Source organism: Rhyacophila brunnea, unplaced genomic scaffold (genome assembly GCF_057557595.1).
Source record: "Rhyacophila brunnea isolate RB1 unplaced genomic scaffold, BYU_Rbru_1.0 scaffold_18, whole genome shotgun sequence".
Lineage (NCBI taxonomy): Eukaryota > Metazoa > Arthropoda > Insecta > Trichoptera > Rhyacophilidae > Rhyacophila > Rhyacophila brunnea.
In genome coordinates this window covers 37,415,089-37,436,999 of record NW_028232837.1, presented here as the reverse complement: position 1 = coordinate 37,436,999, position 21,911 = coordinate 37,415,089, and the positions used below count along the sequence as shown (strand labels likewise).

The 21,911-nt window shown below is 31.1% G+C and overlaps 1 protein-coding gene across 1 annotated transcript in view; it reads right to left on the bottom strand.

Moving 5' to 3' along the window:
- Positions 1 to 9,669, bottom strand: part of LOC147073485 (uncharacterized) — a 47,949-nt gene extending 38,280 nt beyond the window's left edge. The window contains exons 1-4 of the mRNA XM_085945658.1: positions 9,496 to 9,669; positions 4,819 to 4,954; positions 1,822 to 1,955; positions 31 to 229 (exon numbers count right to left, since the gene is read on the bottom strand). Of these exons, the coding sequence (XP_085801784.1) occupies positions 31 to 229; positions 1,822 to 1,955; positions 4,819 to 4,954; positions 9,496 to 9,669 (643 nt within the window). The remainder of the gene's footprint in view (positions 1 to 30; positions 230 to 1,821; positions 1,956 to 4,818; positions 4,955 to 9,495) is intronic.
- Positions 9,670 to 21,911: the final 12,242 nt, after the last annotated feature.

The following is a 21,911-nucleotide window of genomic DNA, read 5'->3' as shown; positions in this document are numbered from 1 at the left end:
GTATAAACGTAAAATATTATTGTCTCTTACTTCTTTCTGGTTTGGGATCAATCAGCGCAGAATAGGAAGCAGTAGCACTTTCCACGTACAATGGATGAAGCTGCGCCAAACACCTCAGTACGAGGCGACCATTCCGGAAGTGGAACGGCGCAAGTGGAACTGACACTGCAACTTCACTCCACTCCTTATGATCCCCTGACTCATGGGTGTAGCGGGATGCCAGAGACATCTATTAAAAAAATGTAAGTAATTACCATTGGCATCATCAATATTAGTTTCCTTTAAACGAAGATAGAGCAACATAAATAAAACGTTTATCTAGAGTTCAGGAATCTTAAGGCGCTTTATATTTTGTATTTTTTGCAATAAATGTTTGTGATGTTCTCTTTTTCCTTCACTGATTTACTGAATTTCTAAATAATTGGCTAACAACATCATAATACTCTGTAAAGATTCATAATTATTGTATATACCCGTGTATATGCTGTGCCTAAAGTATAAGGTAAAAAGTTTGAACCTGGATAAATCCACAAAATTACTCTCTAAGTTGATTCTGATACTACGGCAGAAGACTATTCCATGACTCCTACGAATTCTAGTTAACATCACTTAGTGCCTCTTAGATTGAAGACCACTGGATGGCTAGATTTCATTTTCCACCGATTATATCTTCACCTAGGGATATGTTTGGATCATCAGTGTTTCACCAAGTTGCTGACTTCTATTACATTGACTCTTATCTGCATCCTTCTAGACTATTATATCCTAAATAAATAACATTTAAAGACCATAGAAGTTCCAGGTGTAAAAACACCAAAATAGCTATCAACTTTTAATATTAAAGTTAGGATTCACATTCACATAGATAATTATACTGAGTACAAATCAGGGGGAATCTTCCAATAACACATGAAAACAATGGTTTGGGGTGTTCTAAAGTTTTTTGTATGTAGTTTGATGCTATTTCGTTCTTGAGATATTAGCGTTGTCTGTTTTATTATGTGAAACGACTCATACTTCCAACCATTGGGCATATTATGTAATGGCTTTGTTATTTTACGTACAGTGGACAAAGTCTGAGTAGCTTACGGATAGAGAAGACAACTAATGAAGCCGTTGATTTTTTTGGCGGAAGATCGATTCTGGGTTGGGTAATATTGAAGATTATACAAAATTATAACTCGCCCATAGATAAAGCCGTCCTAGATTTTTTTTCAGTTACCTACCACGTCCTACCTTCTGTCAACTGGCACCTTTTGCCTATGGCATCTTTATATACTGGATACTTGTGTATACGGTATGCCTAACTTACATATTTCCATATTTTATTCCACTTCATATTCATGTATTTCTATTATATCTTATTTCATCATGCATTTTTTAGCACTGATAACACATATTTATTAAACAAGTGTCGCTACTTTTCGAGTGTGGTGAGATTCATGCCGCGTACCATGTTTTTGCATGACTAATTCTGTAATTTTGATTTTTAAAAAATTTTCTTCATGTCATATGATTATAATATATTATTATCTTATTTGCTATTGAAAAATTTATGCTTTAAACAGAATGCTAATTTACTGTGAAGAAACTATTCAGACTCGTGAATGGACTCCATGCGAGTTTTGTTCTGTAAGCAATCTCTTCACAGATGTCTCCAATTAACGACGTAGACATAGTTTTTGGCACTCTTATTTTGAGTGTAATAGATTTGATTGCAAATTATATCAGGTTAATAAGCAGTTTATCATTTAAAAAACATATTCAGTTATACTTAAGTAATTAGTTTAACAATAATCATATTATCTAAATATTACATACCACTTGATTGTTGATCAAGAATGTCAAATTGGCAGCAGGGTGTGATGGTCCAACTGAGCAATTGGCTTGCAGCAGATCACCTGGACCATAGTCGTTTCTCTCTGCATGGATTACTGGTCCAGAAGAAGGGAGCTCTGTTGATGATGAAAAAAAAACACGTAATGTGGACTCGGTTCGAAAGAATAGTGCATAACAGTAAACAAATAAAGATGCAATTATCGTATTATTTACTATTTCTACTTGGAACATTGTGGATATATCCGGAAAGTTTTTTTACGAACTGCTCGTTGGCAATTATTTGGTCCTTAAAGCTACCTCGTCAATAATTATAGAGATCTGCTGGGTTGTTTCATCAGTTTTTTGTGTTAACACTTCACTCAGAATATTTAATTCTTATCGATAATTTATTATTTTTATTTATAATGGTCAAGTATCCAGTTACTCAGGAATTTCTTTTTAATCATTAATAATCTCTAATTTATAATAATATAAAAAATAAATTGAAATCTGCAACGTTTTTTCTGTCACGCTCTATTTTCATAGATTTTCCATACATCTAGTGACTTGAAATTAAGTACACAAATATACGGTCACCATTTTATTAAAATTTGTAAATTAGTTTGCTAGTCATACATCGGTTAAATATTATACAACATTCTCAAAAAATATATTTTTATTAATGATTCTATCGATCTGAAACCTTCACTAACTGATTTCTACTAGGCCAGTGATGGCGAAACTATGGCCTATGGAGATGAATTTTCATTGCACGTGAATGTTTTATTTTGAAACGAGAAAAAACCTACAATAATGACAGATCCGAATTGTATAAAAAATAGCAAGCAATATGTAATACTCTTCAATGATTTATAATGATTGAGACCAATCGGCCAATTAAAAATATAAATATTCAACCAACGCATGATGAAATTTATCAGCAGTCATTAAAATATAAACACCTGCTTATTATTTTACCTTAACGCTAAAAACGGAAAACCGCTCAGTGATAGGGAATATAATAATATGAAAGAAGCGTAGTTAAATGCTTCCACGATCTCCTTAAAAAATTGAAAATAAGGAAAAAAATATTTAATGAATAAAAGATTAGCCTTCGGCTAGAAACACAGTGAAAATAGAATCTCAAGAACTCGATTTATTTTTCAAGATAATGAAATTTTAATAATTCATTAATTCGCGTCATCATGTTGTATAATAATATATACCAAAATGTGCCTAATCAGTATAATAATACAATATTATTATTAACTGTAGATAACTAATTATATAAAGGTATAATTTATTATAATATAATTATGTTATAGTTACTCATCCCATATAGTTACATTATTAATATGTTTTATTTTAACTAAGAATAATTAGCTTTTAATACCATTAATATGACTAATAATATATTGAATAAATATTACCTTTTACTAAGTATTACAGAATTCTCTGAAATATTATTTGAACGATACAATAATTTAGTAGCATTTTACGAGAAATATATTATTATCATAAATGTATTAGGCTTTAAGCGACATCTCATGCATTAGCGGTGCTAATCTGATTATCTCTCCGATAAATTAATTTCCCACAGGTACCATCACATGTGTTTTGTCAATATTCCGGTTTATTACATTATTTGATGTATTGCATGACTTCACCAGCGTCAAATATACACATAATATACGTAATATATATATATTAAATATATTATATGTACATATATTCTAATTGGGAACATTCATGGTTCATTGATTCACGTTATAATGTACGAGATATAATCATCTAAATTTTATTGGTATTTGACTAATTGTTAACGAATTGATTTATCTATTAATATGGTAACATTTAATTTTACGTAATTATTTTATATTTAGCTTTCAGCTACATTTTCAATTTGTATTTTATTGTGTTTTTTACTACGAGTTTTTACAAATACGTTAAATATTTAAAATATTAAAAAAAATATACCTCATCCTTTAACTTAGGTAATAAGGTTTTACCTTCGTATAAAAAATAAAGACAAATAATAAATAAATGTATTCCTTGCCAGTGTCTATTTGCCATTAGTTAATGAATGCACATAGTGCCTGAAGATGCCGAAAGGCAAAAGCTGGATCACAAAATATTTGTTTAAAAAAAACACATTTTTCAAACACGTTTTCATAACTCAAATTAAATATAAATGTTTATTTCACTTTTTTTAGACGATTAAAAAATATATACGCTGATTTGCAACAATCTCATATGGAAGGCCACTAAATACTATCTATAGAGTGTATACGGCGGAGCTACGGGATGCTAGATGTTTGACCTGGAACGAAGCAAGAAGACTGGCGAGCGACAGGGATTCTTGGAGGCACCGCATGGTGTCCATATGCTTCAACTAAGGGGTGAATATGGCCAAAGAAGAAGCACCACAGAGGCAATTCACTTGACCATGTGGTAAAATAAAAATAAGCTTCAGGGTCAATACTGACAAACATGTTTGTATTTCTTATTAAGGTCAAGATCCTCAAAATAATATTATATTATCAAACAGCTTCGTCAAGCATTAGTACATATCGTTAGTTTTTGCGTGCTTTAATTAAAACATCATTTAAAAAAACCATGCGTTGCTACTTCCGATGAGACAGTAAAGAAACTATCCCCAAATATACCCACATATTTTGCTTGTTTGACAGTTGGTGTATTTTTACATATTTTTATTAGCAGCGGAAAACATGTTAATTTGTATAAAACAATAATAATAATTGTAAACAGCTTTAATACAATATGTAATTATTTGTTTAAGGATAGATGTATCTTGGCCTGGAATAGGGATTTAATAAAACTTTTTAATCACGTAGGTAGTAAACATTTTACGACATGCCAGTAACTTTGAGATAAAAATATATATTGAACAAAATTCAACAGTTTCCTAAACTTTTGAAGTCCAAATGTCCGCTGGCATCTTGTTGGCAGATAGTTTAAAATCAATTGAGCGTGGCTTACCGACGACATCGATGTGAGTGGTCACAACAGCTGTTGAAAAGGACGGAGATTCGGCTGAAACTTCGCAGCTGAAGTTGCCCGACAGTGTAAACTCCAACTGTCTCAGGACCACTTGTGTGCCGTTGGAAAGAGACATCTAGAAAAAAAGAGCAACAAAAAAATGTATTCAGTACTAATTAAAATTAATTTAATTTACAGATTTTAAAAATCATTTTTATATTTAAGTAATTACTTTTTTTATTGAACGAATAATTCACAAGATTTAAGAATGTAACATTCTAATTATTAAGCATGCATAATTTTGAAAATACTTCTGAGAAAATATATTACAACCAATAGAAAAAATCTTTTTGAAAAAAGTAAGACACTCCGCAGGAATCGAATCTACATCTCTCGGATTTCATGCCCGAGAGATTTTATGCATATGTATAGACAAACAGTGCATTTTATTGATACATCTTATGATGTATTTTTATGGTGTATTTTGGAAAACTAACATTGTATTTAAATGGTTTTTTTACTGGAAATGTGACATTTCTTGTATATAATCATACAACGCATTTAAATGGCACTAAACTCGTTTACTTAGGATCATAACCATTATATTATGTAATTCTAGGACCTTTTATATAGATTTCCAATTAAATTCCTTCATATTTTTATTAGTTCATTTTTGCGTTCGGTTTCTGCATTTTAGTCACCTTCTTAAATACAATATCCACTTAAAATGTCTTGCAGACTTATATTAATTATCATTAAAATGTTACCTAATAATCATAATTTAAACATTTTTAAATAATCTTGATATTTAAATAAGTCCTAAAATATAATTAAAGTTAAAAAATCTATTCCGATCAACATGAGCCTGATAAGAATTTATTATAGCTTAATTTTAGTCTTCTTTGATTGTATGATAAAAACATATTATGGTCACTGTATCTATAAGTGTTTTTTTCTATAAAAATAATCTAAAATAAAAATTATCTATAAAGCAGAGAAATGTCGTTTGTTCAACGTTTGTCTCAGCCAAATCTTAGGGGTACATTAGTACAACCGCAGTTATAAACACGCGAGTTCGTGAGCGGACACAGCAGCCGTCGGTGATTGAGGTAATCACCAAGAGACGTTTTACGTAGCTGGTACATGTGTTCCGGATACCGCTAAAGAGTACGACACTTCGTACCCTTGTGGCACAGTCTCAAGGGTTTTGTCATCGTGACCGCCCCTCTCTCATCCTGTAGCGGTGCTACAAAATCGATCTACGCGCTGCAGGTCTGGAATGGCGGGAGGCGCAAGATTTGGCGATGGATCGAGGAAAGTGGCGCAAACTTGTGCTTTCCCTATGCCCAATACTGGGTCGTGACAGGGTGAAAGAAGATAAGAAGAGAAGGTTAAAGCAGAGACAAAAAAAATTACAAAACTACAGATCTGAAATACATAGTATATTGTTATTGATTTAAAAAACATGTATCTTTAAACAACCTGTATCATTAGCAAAACGAGCTATTTTTTACTACGCTAAAATGTTTTCTATTCGAATAAAATACTAATATATATAAAAAATAAGTCTCTTGATATTACATTGTTAGATGTCTTGAAGCAGCTGTCGATATCTACAATTAGAAACTTGAATTAGTCAAGGCTTACTTGGCAAATTTGGTATATTTATTATTACAATGCATTTGAATGTAGATAGATGTCGACAGAAAATGAATGTCTGTGGAAAGATGGGAAACATTGACACTTTACTAGGCAGGCCTAGTTTTCCGGAAGTACAACGGCGCGTAACAGCTAATGAGTTTTCGCGGAAACCGGAATAATCAAACGGAACATATCCAACGGTTTGGAAAATTAAACTGAATAATATATAATTCGAAGGAGATCGTGTTTTATTCAAATTTACAACCTCGTTCTTTTCAAATAAGTATCACTGATTACTCAGTAAAATGGATATATTTCCAAGAGAGAGTAGCATGGTTTTACTGCAACTAGATAACTGTAATTATTTAGTCATTGTTGGGAAAATTAAATTTAAACTTCACTTGATTAACATAAATATAGACTATAATAATAATTATAATTTAAAATAAAAATGGAAAATTTTGCTTATTCAATTATTGAAAACAATTAAATATTATTCAATTGTATGAAAAAATATTGTAGATTTGGGTATTATCTTATTTATTTAATGCATTTATGTTTTTAATGTTATCTAATATTTGCAAACACAAAATTAACACAGTTCCCATTAACTTTTGACTTACCTAGTTATATCATTTTGTAGAGAAGAAAATAATGTAGAAATATATTCAATAGCTATCTCAAAAACAGTGAAAATCGAGTTATCTACTTGTAGTATTTTGGTGACGATTTATTTAGATACCTACTTATAAAAGTACATCAGTGGGAATATGGCGATAATACAGTATATATTTTTCAATTCGAGGTATTCCAATACTACGAACACGGTCCATACTGGTTTTCAAAAAACTATTTTATTTAAATTACGCTATCGATCTAAAGCTTTCACCAACAGATTGTTAAAATATAAAAATTATTTTCATATAATGAAATTCAAATATTTCATTACTGAGCGTTATTATTATTTTTCAAGGGTAGTAAAATGAGGGTAGATGGGAAGCCAGGTGAATAGTAAGACTCTCCACTAGTCTTTATAAAGCTCAAGCCATTAACTGAGGGTATTTTATGCTTTTTTTCCTAAATTATAATTAATGAGTTTTGATCCAATTGTGATCGGTTTTAGTGAGCCGGATAAGGTAGTTTAAGGCATTTTTAAGCTTCATATACCTTTAAGCCAATGCACTGAAAATAAAAAAAAAGCTTTTAATAATAATGTTTTAGACATAATATTATATTGAGTGAATAATCTCTGGATAAATATAATCGACTTATTATTTTATTTTAATTTGTAAGTATGCAAAAGGCACAAAACGTCCGTAGCCCGCCTTAAAACTCTCAGGATCGACAAACTTAATACACGAAAGTATATGGCAGCAGAAAGTTGGTTGTCTAGAATAGTAAAAACGCTTCTAGAGGTTTTTATACGTCACTGAATTTACCTTAATGATACTGATATTATTTCACTTTAGTTTTTTTTCTAAGTTACAGTTTAAACAGAATTATAAAATATATAATGAACTGAAACATTGCTTAGGTAGGTATACTAGTTACAAAGGTAAATTTTCAGCGGAAAACGCTTCGGGACATTTTGACATCGCTATGCGGCCGGTCACGTCTCTTTGCTTTTTCAATTTTCCTTCTAAGAAAATAACAAATTGTGAATTGCTAGGATTCCCCGGATATTGCGGTCCGATGCAAAGCATATAATGCACCTGCAGTGTCAGCAGGAAATGCAGTCAGTTTGCGCGTCTCGGTTTTCTTTCTCTCAGCAAAGAAAAGTTGGTTGCAAAGAAAACCGCAAAGGATGTAAAAGTTGCAGACAAGATAAGAAAGCGTACAAAGTGACGTGTGAGAATTTTCCGGAAAATCTTATCGACTAGTTGTATCGTCCTACAAGTTTAGTCTGATTATTTTTTATAAATCCTCAATAACTAACTTTTTACATAAAAATGAGTTCATATAAATTATGCGTACCTACTTCATTTTATCTTATCACTCTTCTCGGTGTCTTGTTTTTCATTCTCACGTGCTTGATTTAATCATTTCGTCAATTATTTTAAGGTAACTGTATGGTCGTTTAGCACTCAAACTTCTACCACTGTTTGTACGACTGCATTTTCACAAAAATTGTACACTCGTTGAGTTATAATATGTCTGGTCTATTGTTAATATATCAGCCTAGTAACCTCTAATACATCGCATACTTTTGTCGACTGTTTCTGTATACACTACATTTTCATGTCTCAATTCGTCTTACATTAATGGTTAAATTTCACCTGTAATCACAACATATTTGCTTATTAACTGAAACAATTTACTATATAACATGAACTAATACAAATACTACAATAATTGTACTCGATTCGAATTAAAATGATATATAGCTGGAATATATTATATTCTGTTCTACTTTGACATCTCTCTCAGATAGTACCAAATAGAATTTTGCACAATAAGTATATATTGTCAACACTATATCGATGTGATGTAACATTTCATAAACGTTGGTGACATTTTAATTTTAGTGGTTTATATTTTTGATTAGTGGTGTTCTAACACTAATATCAATTATTTTTTGAAAAAAACTAGTTTTTAAATGATAGTATCGTAAATTTATAGTCAAACTACATTATTTTTGTACTGATTAATGGATGTTACATACATAAAATATGAACGTTGATGCAATGTTGCATCCGTATAAAAAAATTAACAGCATATTCGAATTAACTATTTGATTTCTCAGGGTTGATAGACTATGTTGTACCAATATAACAAAAATAATTTACATTATTCACATTTTCGGAGCTAATTATGTTTCCTGGACTATTTCATACAACTTTCTGAACAATTTACGTTAACTATGTACAATAAATTTGAATAATAGTACACACACAACTGAAAAATAACATTTTAAGTAAGACGTTCGGGGATTCTGTATATACAAGACTTTCCACTAACGACTTATACCTCCGGCATAATCACTCATACGTCATACTTAAGAACACAGCATAACTACTAGGTATATGTCATACTTACGTCGACATATATTGTGGGCACAGTGAATGCTTTAACGGGTGGCGTAGCATTCGGCATAAACCTGAAGAACTCATGCTTTCCTCTGTACCACTTGACGGCGTAGAGGGGTGCGCCTTGTAGGTCATACAAGCACTGTAAAACCACGTGTTCCCCTCTACGCACGACGCTCGGCATAGCGTGGAGCGACGCCTGAAGGCACCATAGCCCTGTAAAAATATAAAAAATAAATATTTTGCAAGATATTATTTTCTTCAATTTCTTCGATGTCTTTATTTTAAGACATATAACTATTTTCCTTTCGATAATTCGTCAAATGATTATTTTCCGACTGCCTTTCTACAAGGAATGCTTACTTTTCACTCTTTTTAATCTCGTAGGTCTCTTCTGCTCTTGAAACACTTTTGCCTGTTTTCGCAAGAGATGGTTTCTAATCCTAGTGTCCATTAGAATTCATAAGAATTTGAATTCACATGCACCTGTCAATTACCTACGTGGTCGCAACCATGATTTATTCTGGATCGGAACCGTTTTCTCGTGTCAAGCGCACTTAGGCGCTTAGTGCGCTATTAGGCACCATTAGCGAGGGGCGCAAGACTAGTCAATGCGCTCCGCAAAGACGTAGATATTTTCGGTGACGTGCTATGTATTTTGTATTCGAAATTTTATTTTTTTGTATAAAATTGTATGCTTATATTTTTGTTTTATTTTATTTTATTATTATTATTATTATTATTATTGTTATTTGCTATATTCTCTTCTTCTCACTTATGAGGGTAATATTTGTTATTATGTAAATCTCATGTTGTGTACGTCTTGAATTTATATTTGTAATATCCACAGTGTTTTGTTTTCTTAAATAAATAAAATATATAAATGATATATTCCAGTGAGTTGCGATCACATGTGATAAACGTTAATAAGTTTAGCAAGTACTATAATATGTCATAAAACTATTAGCATCCAAAATAGCTTCATCTACTAGAAATTTTGTATAAACAGACATAAAACTAACATCGTATTTTAGTTATATTTAAATTTATTACAAGGATATGAGTCACTGATGAATGAGATAAGTTTTATAAATTAGCATTTTTCAAATAACTTAATTTATATATAGACTAAAGTATAACGTTGTAGGATTTATATATAATTCTAAATAAATCATAAACTGATGCTGTTGGAGGTTTAAATTTTATCCCAGACCATAAAAACTACTATTGCAAAGAGTAGGTAACCATAGCTCATTCAATCTATACATACTATAAAGACGGGCTCACACGATGCAATTGTTGTTGATCAACTAAAATCGAATGAACTTTCTGTCCACAAATTTTGAAATGTACCCTTAATATTAATAAAATTGTCGCTTGATAAAATAATAAATAATTTTTGTTTAAGTATCAAAATAATAAAATGCGCAAGTCGTATGTTATGTAATGTAATGTAAAAATTACTTACATCAAGTTTATACTCATATAAAACGGATGTGTGATTACGGAAAAAATAAACTAAACTAATAACTTAATAAATAAAATTTTAATAATAAATATAACCATAAAAATAATGTAATAATAACGTAACCTATGTACCAAATATGTGACAAATTCACAATTTTTTTACAATTTTATCAAAGTTATACAAAGTTTATCTTTGACTTTAAAAAAAATCTTTTTATTGTTTTCTGATACATATTTATTAATTGATACAGTTGAAATTGTAAATTATCAAAAAAAAAATCTCAAATTGCTAGCTTCGTATTTTTCCGCTAGGTTCTCTGTTGGAATAAAGGATCCCCCTTAAGAACAAAATTGCGATACCCCATCTTCACCTGTTATGTATATGCAGCCGCGATTTATGTAGGGCCGTCTTCTTGACAATAGTTGTATCTTCAACATTGTCATTTTTTTTATAAGTAAAATAATATATAAGGTGGGATAATAATTCTAGTAATAAAATTATAAAATAAAATTGAAAAAAATGGAAGCAGTTCAAGATAATCAATGTTCGTATAATAACCGATGCGTAGCATACTCATTCATTTCAATGCTCATTTGACCCCAAGTGCCTACAGTAAAGTTGGACTTCTCTTATTCATTCATCGTTTTTAGACCTCAGCCGTTTTTTATTTAATGCCAATTATTCCGCAAAAGACTGAGTTTTTTTAATCAGGATCAGGGTGTCCTACTCTGTATTATATTAATCGAATTTCTATTTTTCTATTTATAATTTCCTCAAATAACTTTATGTTAAACGCAGTTCTATCCCCACATTAATAAAGACTTCTGGTTTATGAGAATTATTATTTCTCAGTTTATAATATAAATTTCAGGTACAGTTCGGTTATGAGGAATACAGCGGCAAACTCATTTTGAAAATAGCCGATATACTAGGTTATTTGTTAGGTTAACCTAACCAAACCTAACCTTACCTAACCCAACCTAATCTAACCTAAACTAATCCAGTATATCGGGTATTTTAAAAATGTGTTTTCCGCTGTATTCCTTATAACCGAACTGTACCAAATTTCATACTGTCATTAATTTTTTTTAGTTTTCGTAAAAAATACATTATTTTGAGAAGTAACAAAGGCTTTTTTCTTTTTCTTTTATGTCAATTTAAAATTAAAAAAACTGTACCGTCTATTGGAGAAAGTAACAATGTACCTACTATTTTTTAGTTACATAGCTCTACAATCGGCTGCTTCAAGAAATGTTTTTAACTGATTTTTTACGAGGAATGGATGTTGGCCACTTGTTCAACCTATTAGAGGTCTATGCTCTGGGTCGAAACACGTGTTCAACACGTGCATTTGACAGGTGCGAGATTCAGAGGCTTCGTCAAAATAAACGTAAAAGGGTACCATTATTGTAATACCTTTCAGAACAATTATTAATGTCGCTTAAATTATGAAGATGCAATGTGATAATGAACAAGTAAAGGCAATTATTGCCTTAAAAAGACTAAATACATTTTTTAAATATATTATAATATACTCTTAATTCATCTAGTGCTAACACCCCGACTAGCGCGATTGGAGTATTTGGCCATTAGATATAATTAACGTGTTATTTAAATGTGGTAATTAAAAGGTTAGCAGTGATTGTGTTAATTCACCTTTAAGTAAGTGGAAAATTTTGGTGTCTACAGAATTTTAGTTAAACGCATTAATTACTTTCACAACACCTTACAAATTAAAAAAAAAACTAAAAATGCACATTTTATTAAGTACCTATCTATTGACTTGCTTTTTGTCAGTTTTAAGTAATATGGAGCTTTAAAATAAATAGTTCTGTTGAATACTTTTAATAAATTTTTAGTTACTAAATAAATATTCTAAGAATATAAGACAAAACTTATATTATATGACCGTTTTATTTGTATAATTAGTATTTTGATAGATTTAAATTTAAATATCAAAATTTTATTAAAATTGACTTTTGAAAAGCTTTTATTGTATTATTCTGTGCATAGGTTAATTATTTATTATAAAAAAGAATTTCTTGCTTCAAACATTTCCTTGGAAACCGCCAAAAAGAATTCAATATTTTTTAAATTAATTTAATGTTACGAACGATAAATTGTAAAATCTTTTTTCGAAAAACAAATTTTAAATATCAAACTTACCTCTTACTTCCAAGAGAAGAACACAAAATATTCCAAGAATGCACTTCATTATTAATACGAAAATCGAAGCACCGTTAAAACATCGCTTTGAAAAATAATTTTACAATTTTAAGCAATGTCTATTTTATCAAACGTAAACGAATCACTTTAATATTTTATTGTATTGTTCTGATTTTAATTAACAATTACTAACTTAAATTTGTTATTTTACGAAAGATTTATAATTTTCTTTTGGCAATTATATCAAGGGAATAAACAAACATTTTTAAATCATTTATTTTAATTGAAGGTTTTAAAAACATGGTAGGATATTGTTATAATTTAAAGACCATATTTTACATCATTATTATAAACGTAGAATATTCTATATATTTATTAATTAATTTTCAGGACAGTTAAACTAAAATATACAATATCTTTGAACAATCGTTCGTGAAGCAACCGACTCATGCGATAGTTGGTTACTTTGTGAACGTAGAGTAAGGTAGAAAGCCCGCCTCTACGAAATATGTTGTCTATGACTCTAGCTACTGGCACTTCAAGTCAGTGATATTCAATACCACTTCACGTGTTAATTATAATCATGTATTCGAGGAATGATCATTACTGATAGCTAATAAATGGTAATGTAGGAGTATTACTTCATCAAATTTAATATACTATTTATATACATATTATTTAATAAATATCAATAATAGTATCGTCTAGACCTAAGTGGATCATCGGTATTTAACCTGGAATGAGAGATGGAATCTAAGCAAGTTTAATCATAGTATATTATATGGTTTAAAAAATTGTTTCTCTCATTAAATAAACATTCTATGTTCTTAAATACATATCGTCACTTTAATATTAAAACCCCGTATATCTGTTTGAGAATAATTTTGAGAGGAAGGAAAAAACGTAATAAAAAAAATATTTTCAACACCTCTCTAATTGAAGAATCTGCTAACACTAGTTGTGAAATACGAGGTTTTAATTCCATTTTTAAAACCACGAGACTTTCTCAAAAATTTCTCGATATATGGACAGCGTACTAATCTACTATAGAACCGAGGTTTTGTTACGATATAAAATGTTTTTTTGTTTAAATTTTGTCGAACAAACTTATTTTTCCATAATATCGGACGTACGAGGTCTTAATAGTAAGGTGACGATATACGGAAAATTTAAAGTAAAAAAACAATATTTAGTATAGAATATGGATTGCTAGCAAAAGTCTATCTATTCTACAACTGTTTGCTCCAATATTTGACTGAAGAAGCACATTGTTCACAAACCACCATTCGTCTATAAAGCTGGCCTCGTGTCTTCACTTCGTTGGTCAGGAATTCTATCATCAAACTATATTTCAAAGCAAACAAACAAAGCAATGAATAATTTACAAGATTTAAAAATAAAACATTCTTTTATTGAACATACATAATTTGAAAAATCTCAAAAATATATAACCATGAAAAATGCCCTGGCCCTGGCATTCGTGCCCATGTGCTCTACCAACTAAGCTATCTGCATCCTATTTAATTGGGTCGAAATTAAGTATCAATGTTCATAATACTCTGAAACGTTTTCTAAATGGCATTAAATTGTTGCCAGTCAGCTTTTGTATTTTAAATATTTATCATCACATCATCAGCCTGAATCTATCCACTGCTGAATGAAGGCCTCTCCAAGCTGATTCTATTTCACTCGGTCCTGTGCGTTGCATTATCGGGTACTTCCGAAGATCTTTATCATTTCACCGATCCAGCGGCCTCTTGGTCTACGTTGCGGGCGTTTTGTACCTATTGGATACCACTGGATGACTAAATTTGTCCAACGATTGTCCCTAAATAGTATTAATATTACCTTAATTACTAAATGGTGTCAAGATCTCTTCAAATTCTATTTATATTGCTTGCACTTGCTAATACGTAAGAATAATTCACAATATTTTAGAATGTAACATTATTTTATTGAGCATACATAATTTTAAAACACTTAGAAAATGATATATCTACTAGAATTTCATAGTTGACTCAAATGAGAATCGGCCTATCGTATTGTCACTCTGAATTTCAGACTCCCACTCAACTGAAACTGTTGTATCATAACAAGGCGTGTTTAACGCACTCATTTTTTTATTCATATTAAAATAGATAAAAATATTAAACGTCCTATGTGCTTTGATTCCATTAAAACGAAATTAATGAACGCGCCTTAAAAGTTAAAACTGAGACGGCGACATATTTTCGGAGACCATTATTGAGGATGAGTATTACTATACGCTCCTGAGTTTACCGCCACTGTCGTAGCAAATGCGTGTTTTCGAATTAAGTACAATTGCGTTCTTTGTTCTCCCCTAGTGTGCTCTACCTTTGAATATTCTGCAAGCCTCCAAATAACTTTTTGAATATTTTCTGCTCTCGGCGAGTTTTCCAAAACACATGAAAAACAACTGGGAAAATGAAATCAGCTTCATGCTCTCACTTAAACGAGCTTTTGATATCTCGGATATGCGAAGCCTTACTATTTTTAAACAACCTGGATTTTTCATATTACACAGAAAAAAATGCTGTACTAGCAATAATATTTCATATTTTTGGGTTTATAGAAAATACAAGAATAAGAAAAATGAAATTTTTAGCAATATTACGTTATATAAGATTTTAACTAAATTCTTCTTCTCGTACTTTGGCCATATTTTTTCCTTGGTTGGAGCATGTGAACACCAAACCGCACCTTCAAGAATCTCACTAGCCAGTTTTCTTGTATCTTCCCAGACCAAACCAGCATTCCGCAGCCCTGCCCAGCCCAGCCTACCCAAAATAGACATCTTCTAAAATAATGCATTTTTTTTAGCAAAAAGGCAGTACTTGCACATATTCATTGCAGTTACTGCTTGTTTATTATTACTTTATTTGTATTTTAACATCCTACTTATAAAAATGACTACCGTTTTTTATTAATTCACAGTACTAAAGTTTGAGAAAAAACACATTATGTCATTTATCTCGAAAGTGTGTGAGAGTCAGTTACTGCAGTTACTGCCTTCTTCCGTAGAAGGGCAGTATGGCTTCTAATAATTTTGTCTCAAAACTGGTTATTTTTTTATTGTTTAAGTATAAAAGTTAGCAGTTACTAAAATATCTAAATCTTCTTCTTCATCTTTGGCCACATCCGCCCCTTAGTTGGAGCATTTGGACACCACTCTGTAGATGATATTTTGAGACCTTTCAAGACACCAGAATCTAGTTGGCTTGAAGAACAGGCATTCCATATTAAATTTTTCGCTATTTCAGCTCCTAATTATCGTCTCGTAACAAAATTAGTATCAACAACAAAATAAACAAATATTTAGACACAATTTGAGTATTTTTTGTCTAGCCATTCCATATAGAATCTCAATTACCATTAGGGTGAACTGCATTTTGTCATTTACTACCCTGTCACATATACCATTAATATTTTGATTGATAATAAGCCAGGAAAAACCTTAAATACGAGATAAGTCTAAGTCAAAATCTTGAACACCTTCACTATTATAAACTCTGCCTTTAAACGAATTATTCTCAGTCAGTTGTCCAATCTATGTATCCACAAACTAAGCCGTAAACCTACATGAGGGGTATGGAACAACTGGGTACCAGGATAATTGGGCACCGTACTGACGAATAAAATAAATAGACGTTCGTTACGATTTTATACAGAAAGTAGACGAGGAATTTTAATCGTTTTCTATCTACCTAATACTCGGCGGTTTTAATTATTCATTTTGCTCTTAACAAAAGTATTTTTATTGCGGATTGAGAATTATCATACCTGAGGCTTTATATAAAATTTGGTACTGTTCGGTTATGAGGAATACAGCAGAAAACACATTTTGAAAATACCCGATATACTGGATTATTTGTTAGTTTTGGTTAGTTTAGATTAGGTAAGGTTAGGTTAGGCTAGGTTTGGTTAGGTTAGGTTTGATTAGGTTAACCTAACAAATAATCCAGTATATGGGGTATTTTCAAAATGTGTTTTCCGCTGTATTCCTCATAACCGAACTGTACCGAACTTTCTTTTCGTAGGAAATTAAACGTATGCACAATTAAATTAATATTTGCGTGTGCGTAAAAGTACCTAAGTATAATAATTAACGAATGTCTGTTTCATTTGATTGCGAGGCGTCCAGTTGTCCTGGCGCCAAATCATCCTAGACCCATGAGTCAGACTTCATTTAAATTTATCAATATTCAGAGTTTCATATTAATTATGCATAATAATCCTTGGAACAGTTTTATTTCTAATTGTTTTCAAAGAGGCATCACATAAGTCTTTTAATTGAACTGACCCACCTCAAGATGTAGGTATATTGATTGACTACTGTATTAACACAATAAGGAGAGGGTGGATGGAAAATGTATCCTTTTTATGCGTCATATTCATAATCAGAGGTCGACGATGTTTTTAGCTACATCGCTGCTTTGTGGAAAAGATAAACAGGACATAATTGGCTCAAGCATAGTACACTTGAGGAGGCTTCAATTTTATAAACCTATTACTACAAAGATACTTAGATAACTATAATTAATAGATATTATTCTTTTAATGATTGGTGTCGATATTAATCGATAAATTAATAAGAACGATAAACATAAATCTAGAGCATTCTTGTGGTAATTAAGGACACAGGAAGTGTTATATATGTTTTTTAATCGAGTCAAGAAGTGAAAAAAACATGTTGCAGAAATTCATACTTAAATAAACATAATTTGAATACGTGTATTAATTAAGGCTCTAAGTACCAAAAAGTAGTATTGCCTGTAGTTACAAAATACCGAGTCATTGTAGTAAAATTTCATGAAGCAGACCTTTTGAAAAATGTGGTTTGACATTGTGAAGCAATCACGGCAGCTTCTATAATTTTAGGTATTAAGAACTCGCAAGTGACACCATCGTCAGCTATTTTATATTGAATGAAGTTTATAACTGTAGTGCTATTTACACCATTATAAATAAAACAGGCCAACGGACTTACAACGTCGACAGGTTTAAATATTTTACTGTATTTTTTTGACTTGCGTGAGGCACTTAGACCATAGTTGAAGTTATTGGCGTTAGTATGTAGAACACATTTCTATAAAAATGACATTTTTTTTTGTTTTTGGTACTTAGCGCCTTAATTAATATACGTATTTATTTATTGTATCACTAAGAAACAACCGGGAATATACCAAAATGGGAACTACAGAATAAAAATGAACCATGAATTGGAAGAGCTGATTGAACAGCAAACAATCAAATGGTACTGTAAATCCCAAAGACTACGATAGGCAGGACATGTGGAGAGGATGCCTGAATTTAGAGCGCCAAAGATCATGACGATGTGGCTACTCCAACGGAAGAGACCCAGAGGCCGTCCAAGAAGGAGATGGGCTGACGCCGTAGAAGTGGACTGGCTTCATATAGGAAGACCCGGTAACTGGAGAAGTGTGGCGAGAGACCGGAGTGAGTGTAGATCGGTTATGGAGGAGGCCAAATCCCACCCCGGGATGTAGCGCCGTGGAAGATGAAGAACTAAGAAACAACCCCGAAACCCTAAGTATGAGAAACCAGTAGTTTGCGCATTAGTCTAAGCATGCGCGATTGTACACATAAGTAATTAAATAATCTAAACACTGCCATTTTTCGTAAAAATATCTCTTTTGGGAGTATTGAAATATAGGTATATAGTTTCAAACCACAATAATGCTTTACCGTTTTGCTTCAGTTTAACGTACTGAATATAAAAAAAATATCATGTTCAGATATAAATAAATTAGTATTTATGATTTTTTTTCGGTTTATATGTGCAACGATTCCTGTATATTGGGTACACTCAAAATAATTATTGAATAATAAAACAACGAATACAAATTAGGCAGGAGTACACGATAACGTGGAGTCGTCAGTCTGGCGAAATGATAATGAGCTATGTCCATGGATAATTAATACTAGTCAAATATGTGGTTAATATTTGAGTAACCCAACATTAATTAGAAATTTGTATAATACTAACTATAATAATAAAAGCTTTCCGCTATATCTCTGTTTAAAAGAACGCAAATAATCAATAAATATGAATTTATTAAAAATAGTTGTGAAAATAGTGCATGCTTAAAATAACATAACTATGAAATCCATCAAAAATTTACATATTTTATTTTGCCTATTCAATTATTATTCTGAATAAAACAAATATTTATGTTTGGACTAGCGTTTTATAGATTAAAATGTACGGCTGTATTTATTCTATGAACTATTTCGTCCAGTGAAGCAGTGAAGCCAGTGGCAAATATTTTTTTAATTAGCCGATATACTGGACTATTATTAGATTAAGTTAGGTTAGGTTAGATTTTTATTATTGAATTCATGATTTTTTCTTAAATCGGCTATGAAAATTAGCGCGGTTTCCGCCTGGCTTGTACCTACCACTATTTGTTTTACCCAACGAATAATTTACAAAATTTTAAAATGTAACATTCTTCAATTATTGAATATACATAATTTGAAAATACCTCAGATATACCTATACCTACTAGATTTTTTTTAATACGACACCTGACGGGACTTGAATTTGTAACCATTGGATTAAATTTGCGGCAATGTGCTTTACCAAATAAGCTACAGGTGTTCTATTTAATTACGATGAAATTAAAAGAAATAATGTATTAAAAATGTATTATTAAAATTATTAATTAAACAAATAAAACGAATAAAATAAATAATTTATTAAATTATTAGCAAGCGCTAGTAATAAAATTTGGAGTAATCCTAGCATCGGTTAGTACTCGTACTTAATTGATACCTTGATGTAAAACACATAGCTAACATTAACCCAATTTCATAAAGCATTTTATGAAAAAAGTACTAGTTAATTATTAAGTAATGGTTATTTAAAAAAAAAAAAGGTTTCCCTGAAAAGTAAAAAGAAAAATGCAGTTATATTGTAATTTGGAAACAAGGGGCACCAATTATTAATCATAGAGTTATTCGAAGACCCACTGGATCAACGGACCATTAAAGGTCAGCGGAAACAGGTTCCAAAGAAAACCTTTTGAGTTAGAAGAATAAAGCAACTAATGGAGGTCTTTATTCAACAGTGGGACAACACCAACTGATGATGATAGAATATTAAATGTAAGCTAATAATTTAGCAAGTGACTGTGTTGAATTAATAATTAGTTTAAAATAAATTCAATACACGCGAACAAAGTCGTTTCGTAGTAATATGATGAAGTATCATATTGACTTTATCAAAAGCGACACACCTTGAAATTTTGTTTGATTAATTCACCTGTTGACCTCTATAGAGGTTATTTGTGTGGAAACTGTCACTATACAAATGCCAGTACTATTGCTTACCTACGTTTACATGAATAGCAAGGGAGTACGAGTATAGTAAATCGATTCATACTATGATCACATTAGAGAAAGTATAATATTGATTCATTAAAAAGTACGAGTTTCAATAGTAATACTATCGACTGAAGGTACTTGATGGAATTTGAATTCAAATTCTATTAGAGTCACGCTCTGTACAATTCCATTTAAGTCGTATTTTGCGACCAGGGTTTCGCCTTTTGGCATCTTCAGGCACCGTGTACACTCACCAAAGGTAAACACACACTGACAATGAACACTATTAACTGGGTCTAGGACGATTTGGCACCGGGACAACTGGACGCCACGGAATTCGAAAATAAATAGACGTAAGGTACTTATAGGATTTATATTTAAATGATTATATTATGATTTAATAGTTGGTGAGAATGTAAATATGCAGACGTAAATAATGATTTAATCGTGCATATGTTTAAGTTCCAACGAAAAAAGGAGTTTTTTATTTTATATAAAATCTTAGGCATGGCAATTCTCAATCCGCAATAAAGAGTACAATACCTTGTCTACGTTCTGTATACGTGTCTACAACAGTGCGGCGTCCAATTGTCCGGAGTCCAGTCGTCCCATTCCCCTCTTAATTCTAGCTTATATAATAAATCAATACAATAAAGTAGGTAAAACCTCCATTACCTACATATCAAATCAAAGGAATAAGTAATGCTGATCGATTAACTATTGTCATATCCTTTATCTTATATTACATTACAGGGCTTGTCAATAACCTCCATCACATCTGCAGCAATCCTGCGATGATCTGGTTTTTTCAGTAGTTAATTCGGTCGCTTTCTGCAAAGCGTCTGCCCTTGCAAACTCCTCCTTTCGACCCACCAATGATCACTCCTTTAGACTGCTTTTATCAATAATTTTAGCAAAGTGACTAAATAAATCAAAACGAACTCTGCTAAGTTGATAAAAAGGGTTCCACCACAGACAATAACATAAATTAATATGGATTAGAGTTTTTCCTGTACAATTACGTACAATTTTAAATTGGTGTACAGGAACAATGGAGTAAAGTAAGTATACAAAATGGACCTTTCTTTTTATTCATTACTAAATAATATAACAACCATACACATACACTGTAAATAAATAAACGGTACGTAATTATGTAGAATGAATATAATGTATCCGAGATATGAGAAGTTACAAAAATTCTCAGTGAATCATTTGAGGGGCTAAGAAACAAAAACGGCAGATTCCATTTTTGTAAAATGTTGGCGACTCATTAAAAATGTCTTACAATATCTTTCTAATATGCATAATTTATTTATGAAAAGGGTAATTTTAAATGATTTTGTATTCAAATAATATGTAATTTTTTTTAAACTATATTCGTTGTCAGTGTGTATTTGCCTTTTGGTGAGTGCACATATTGC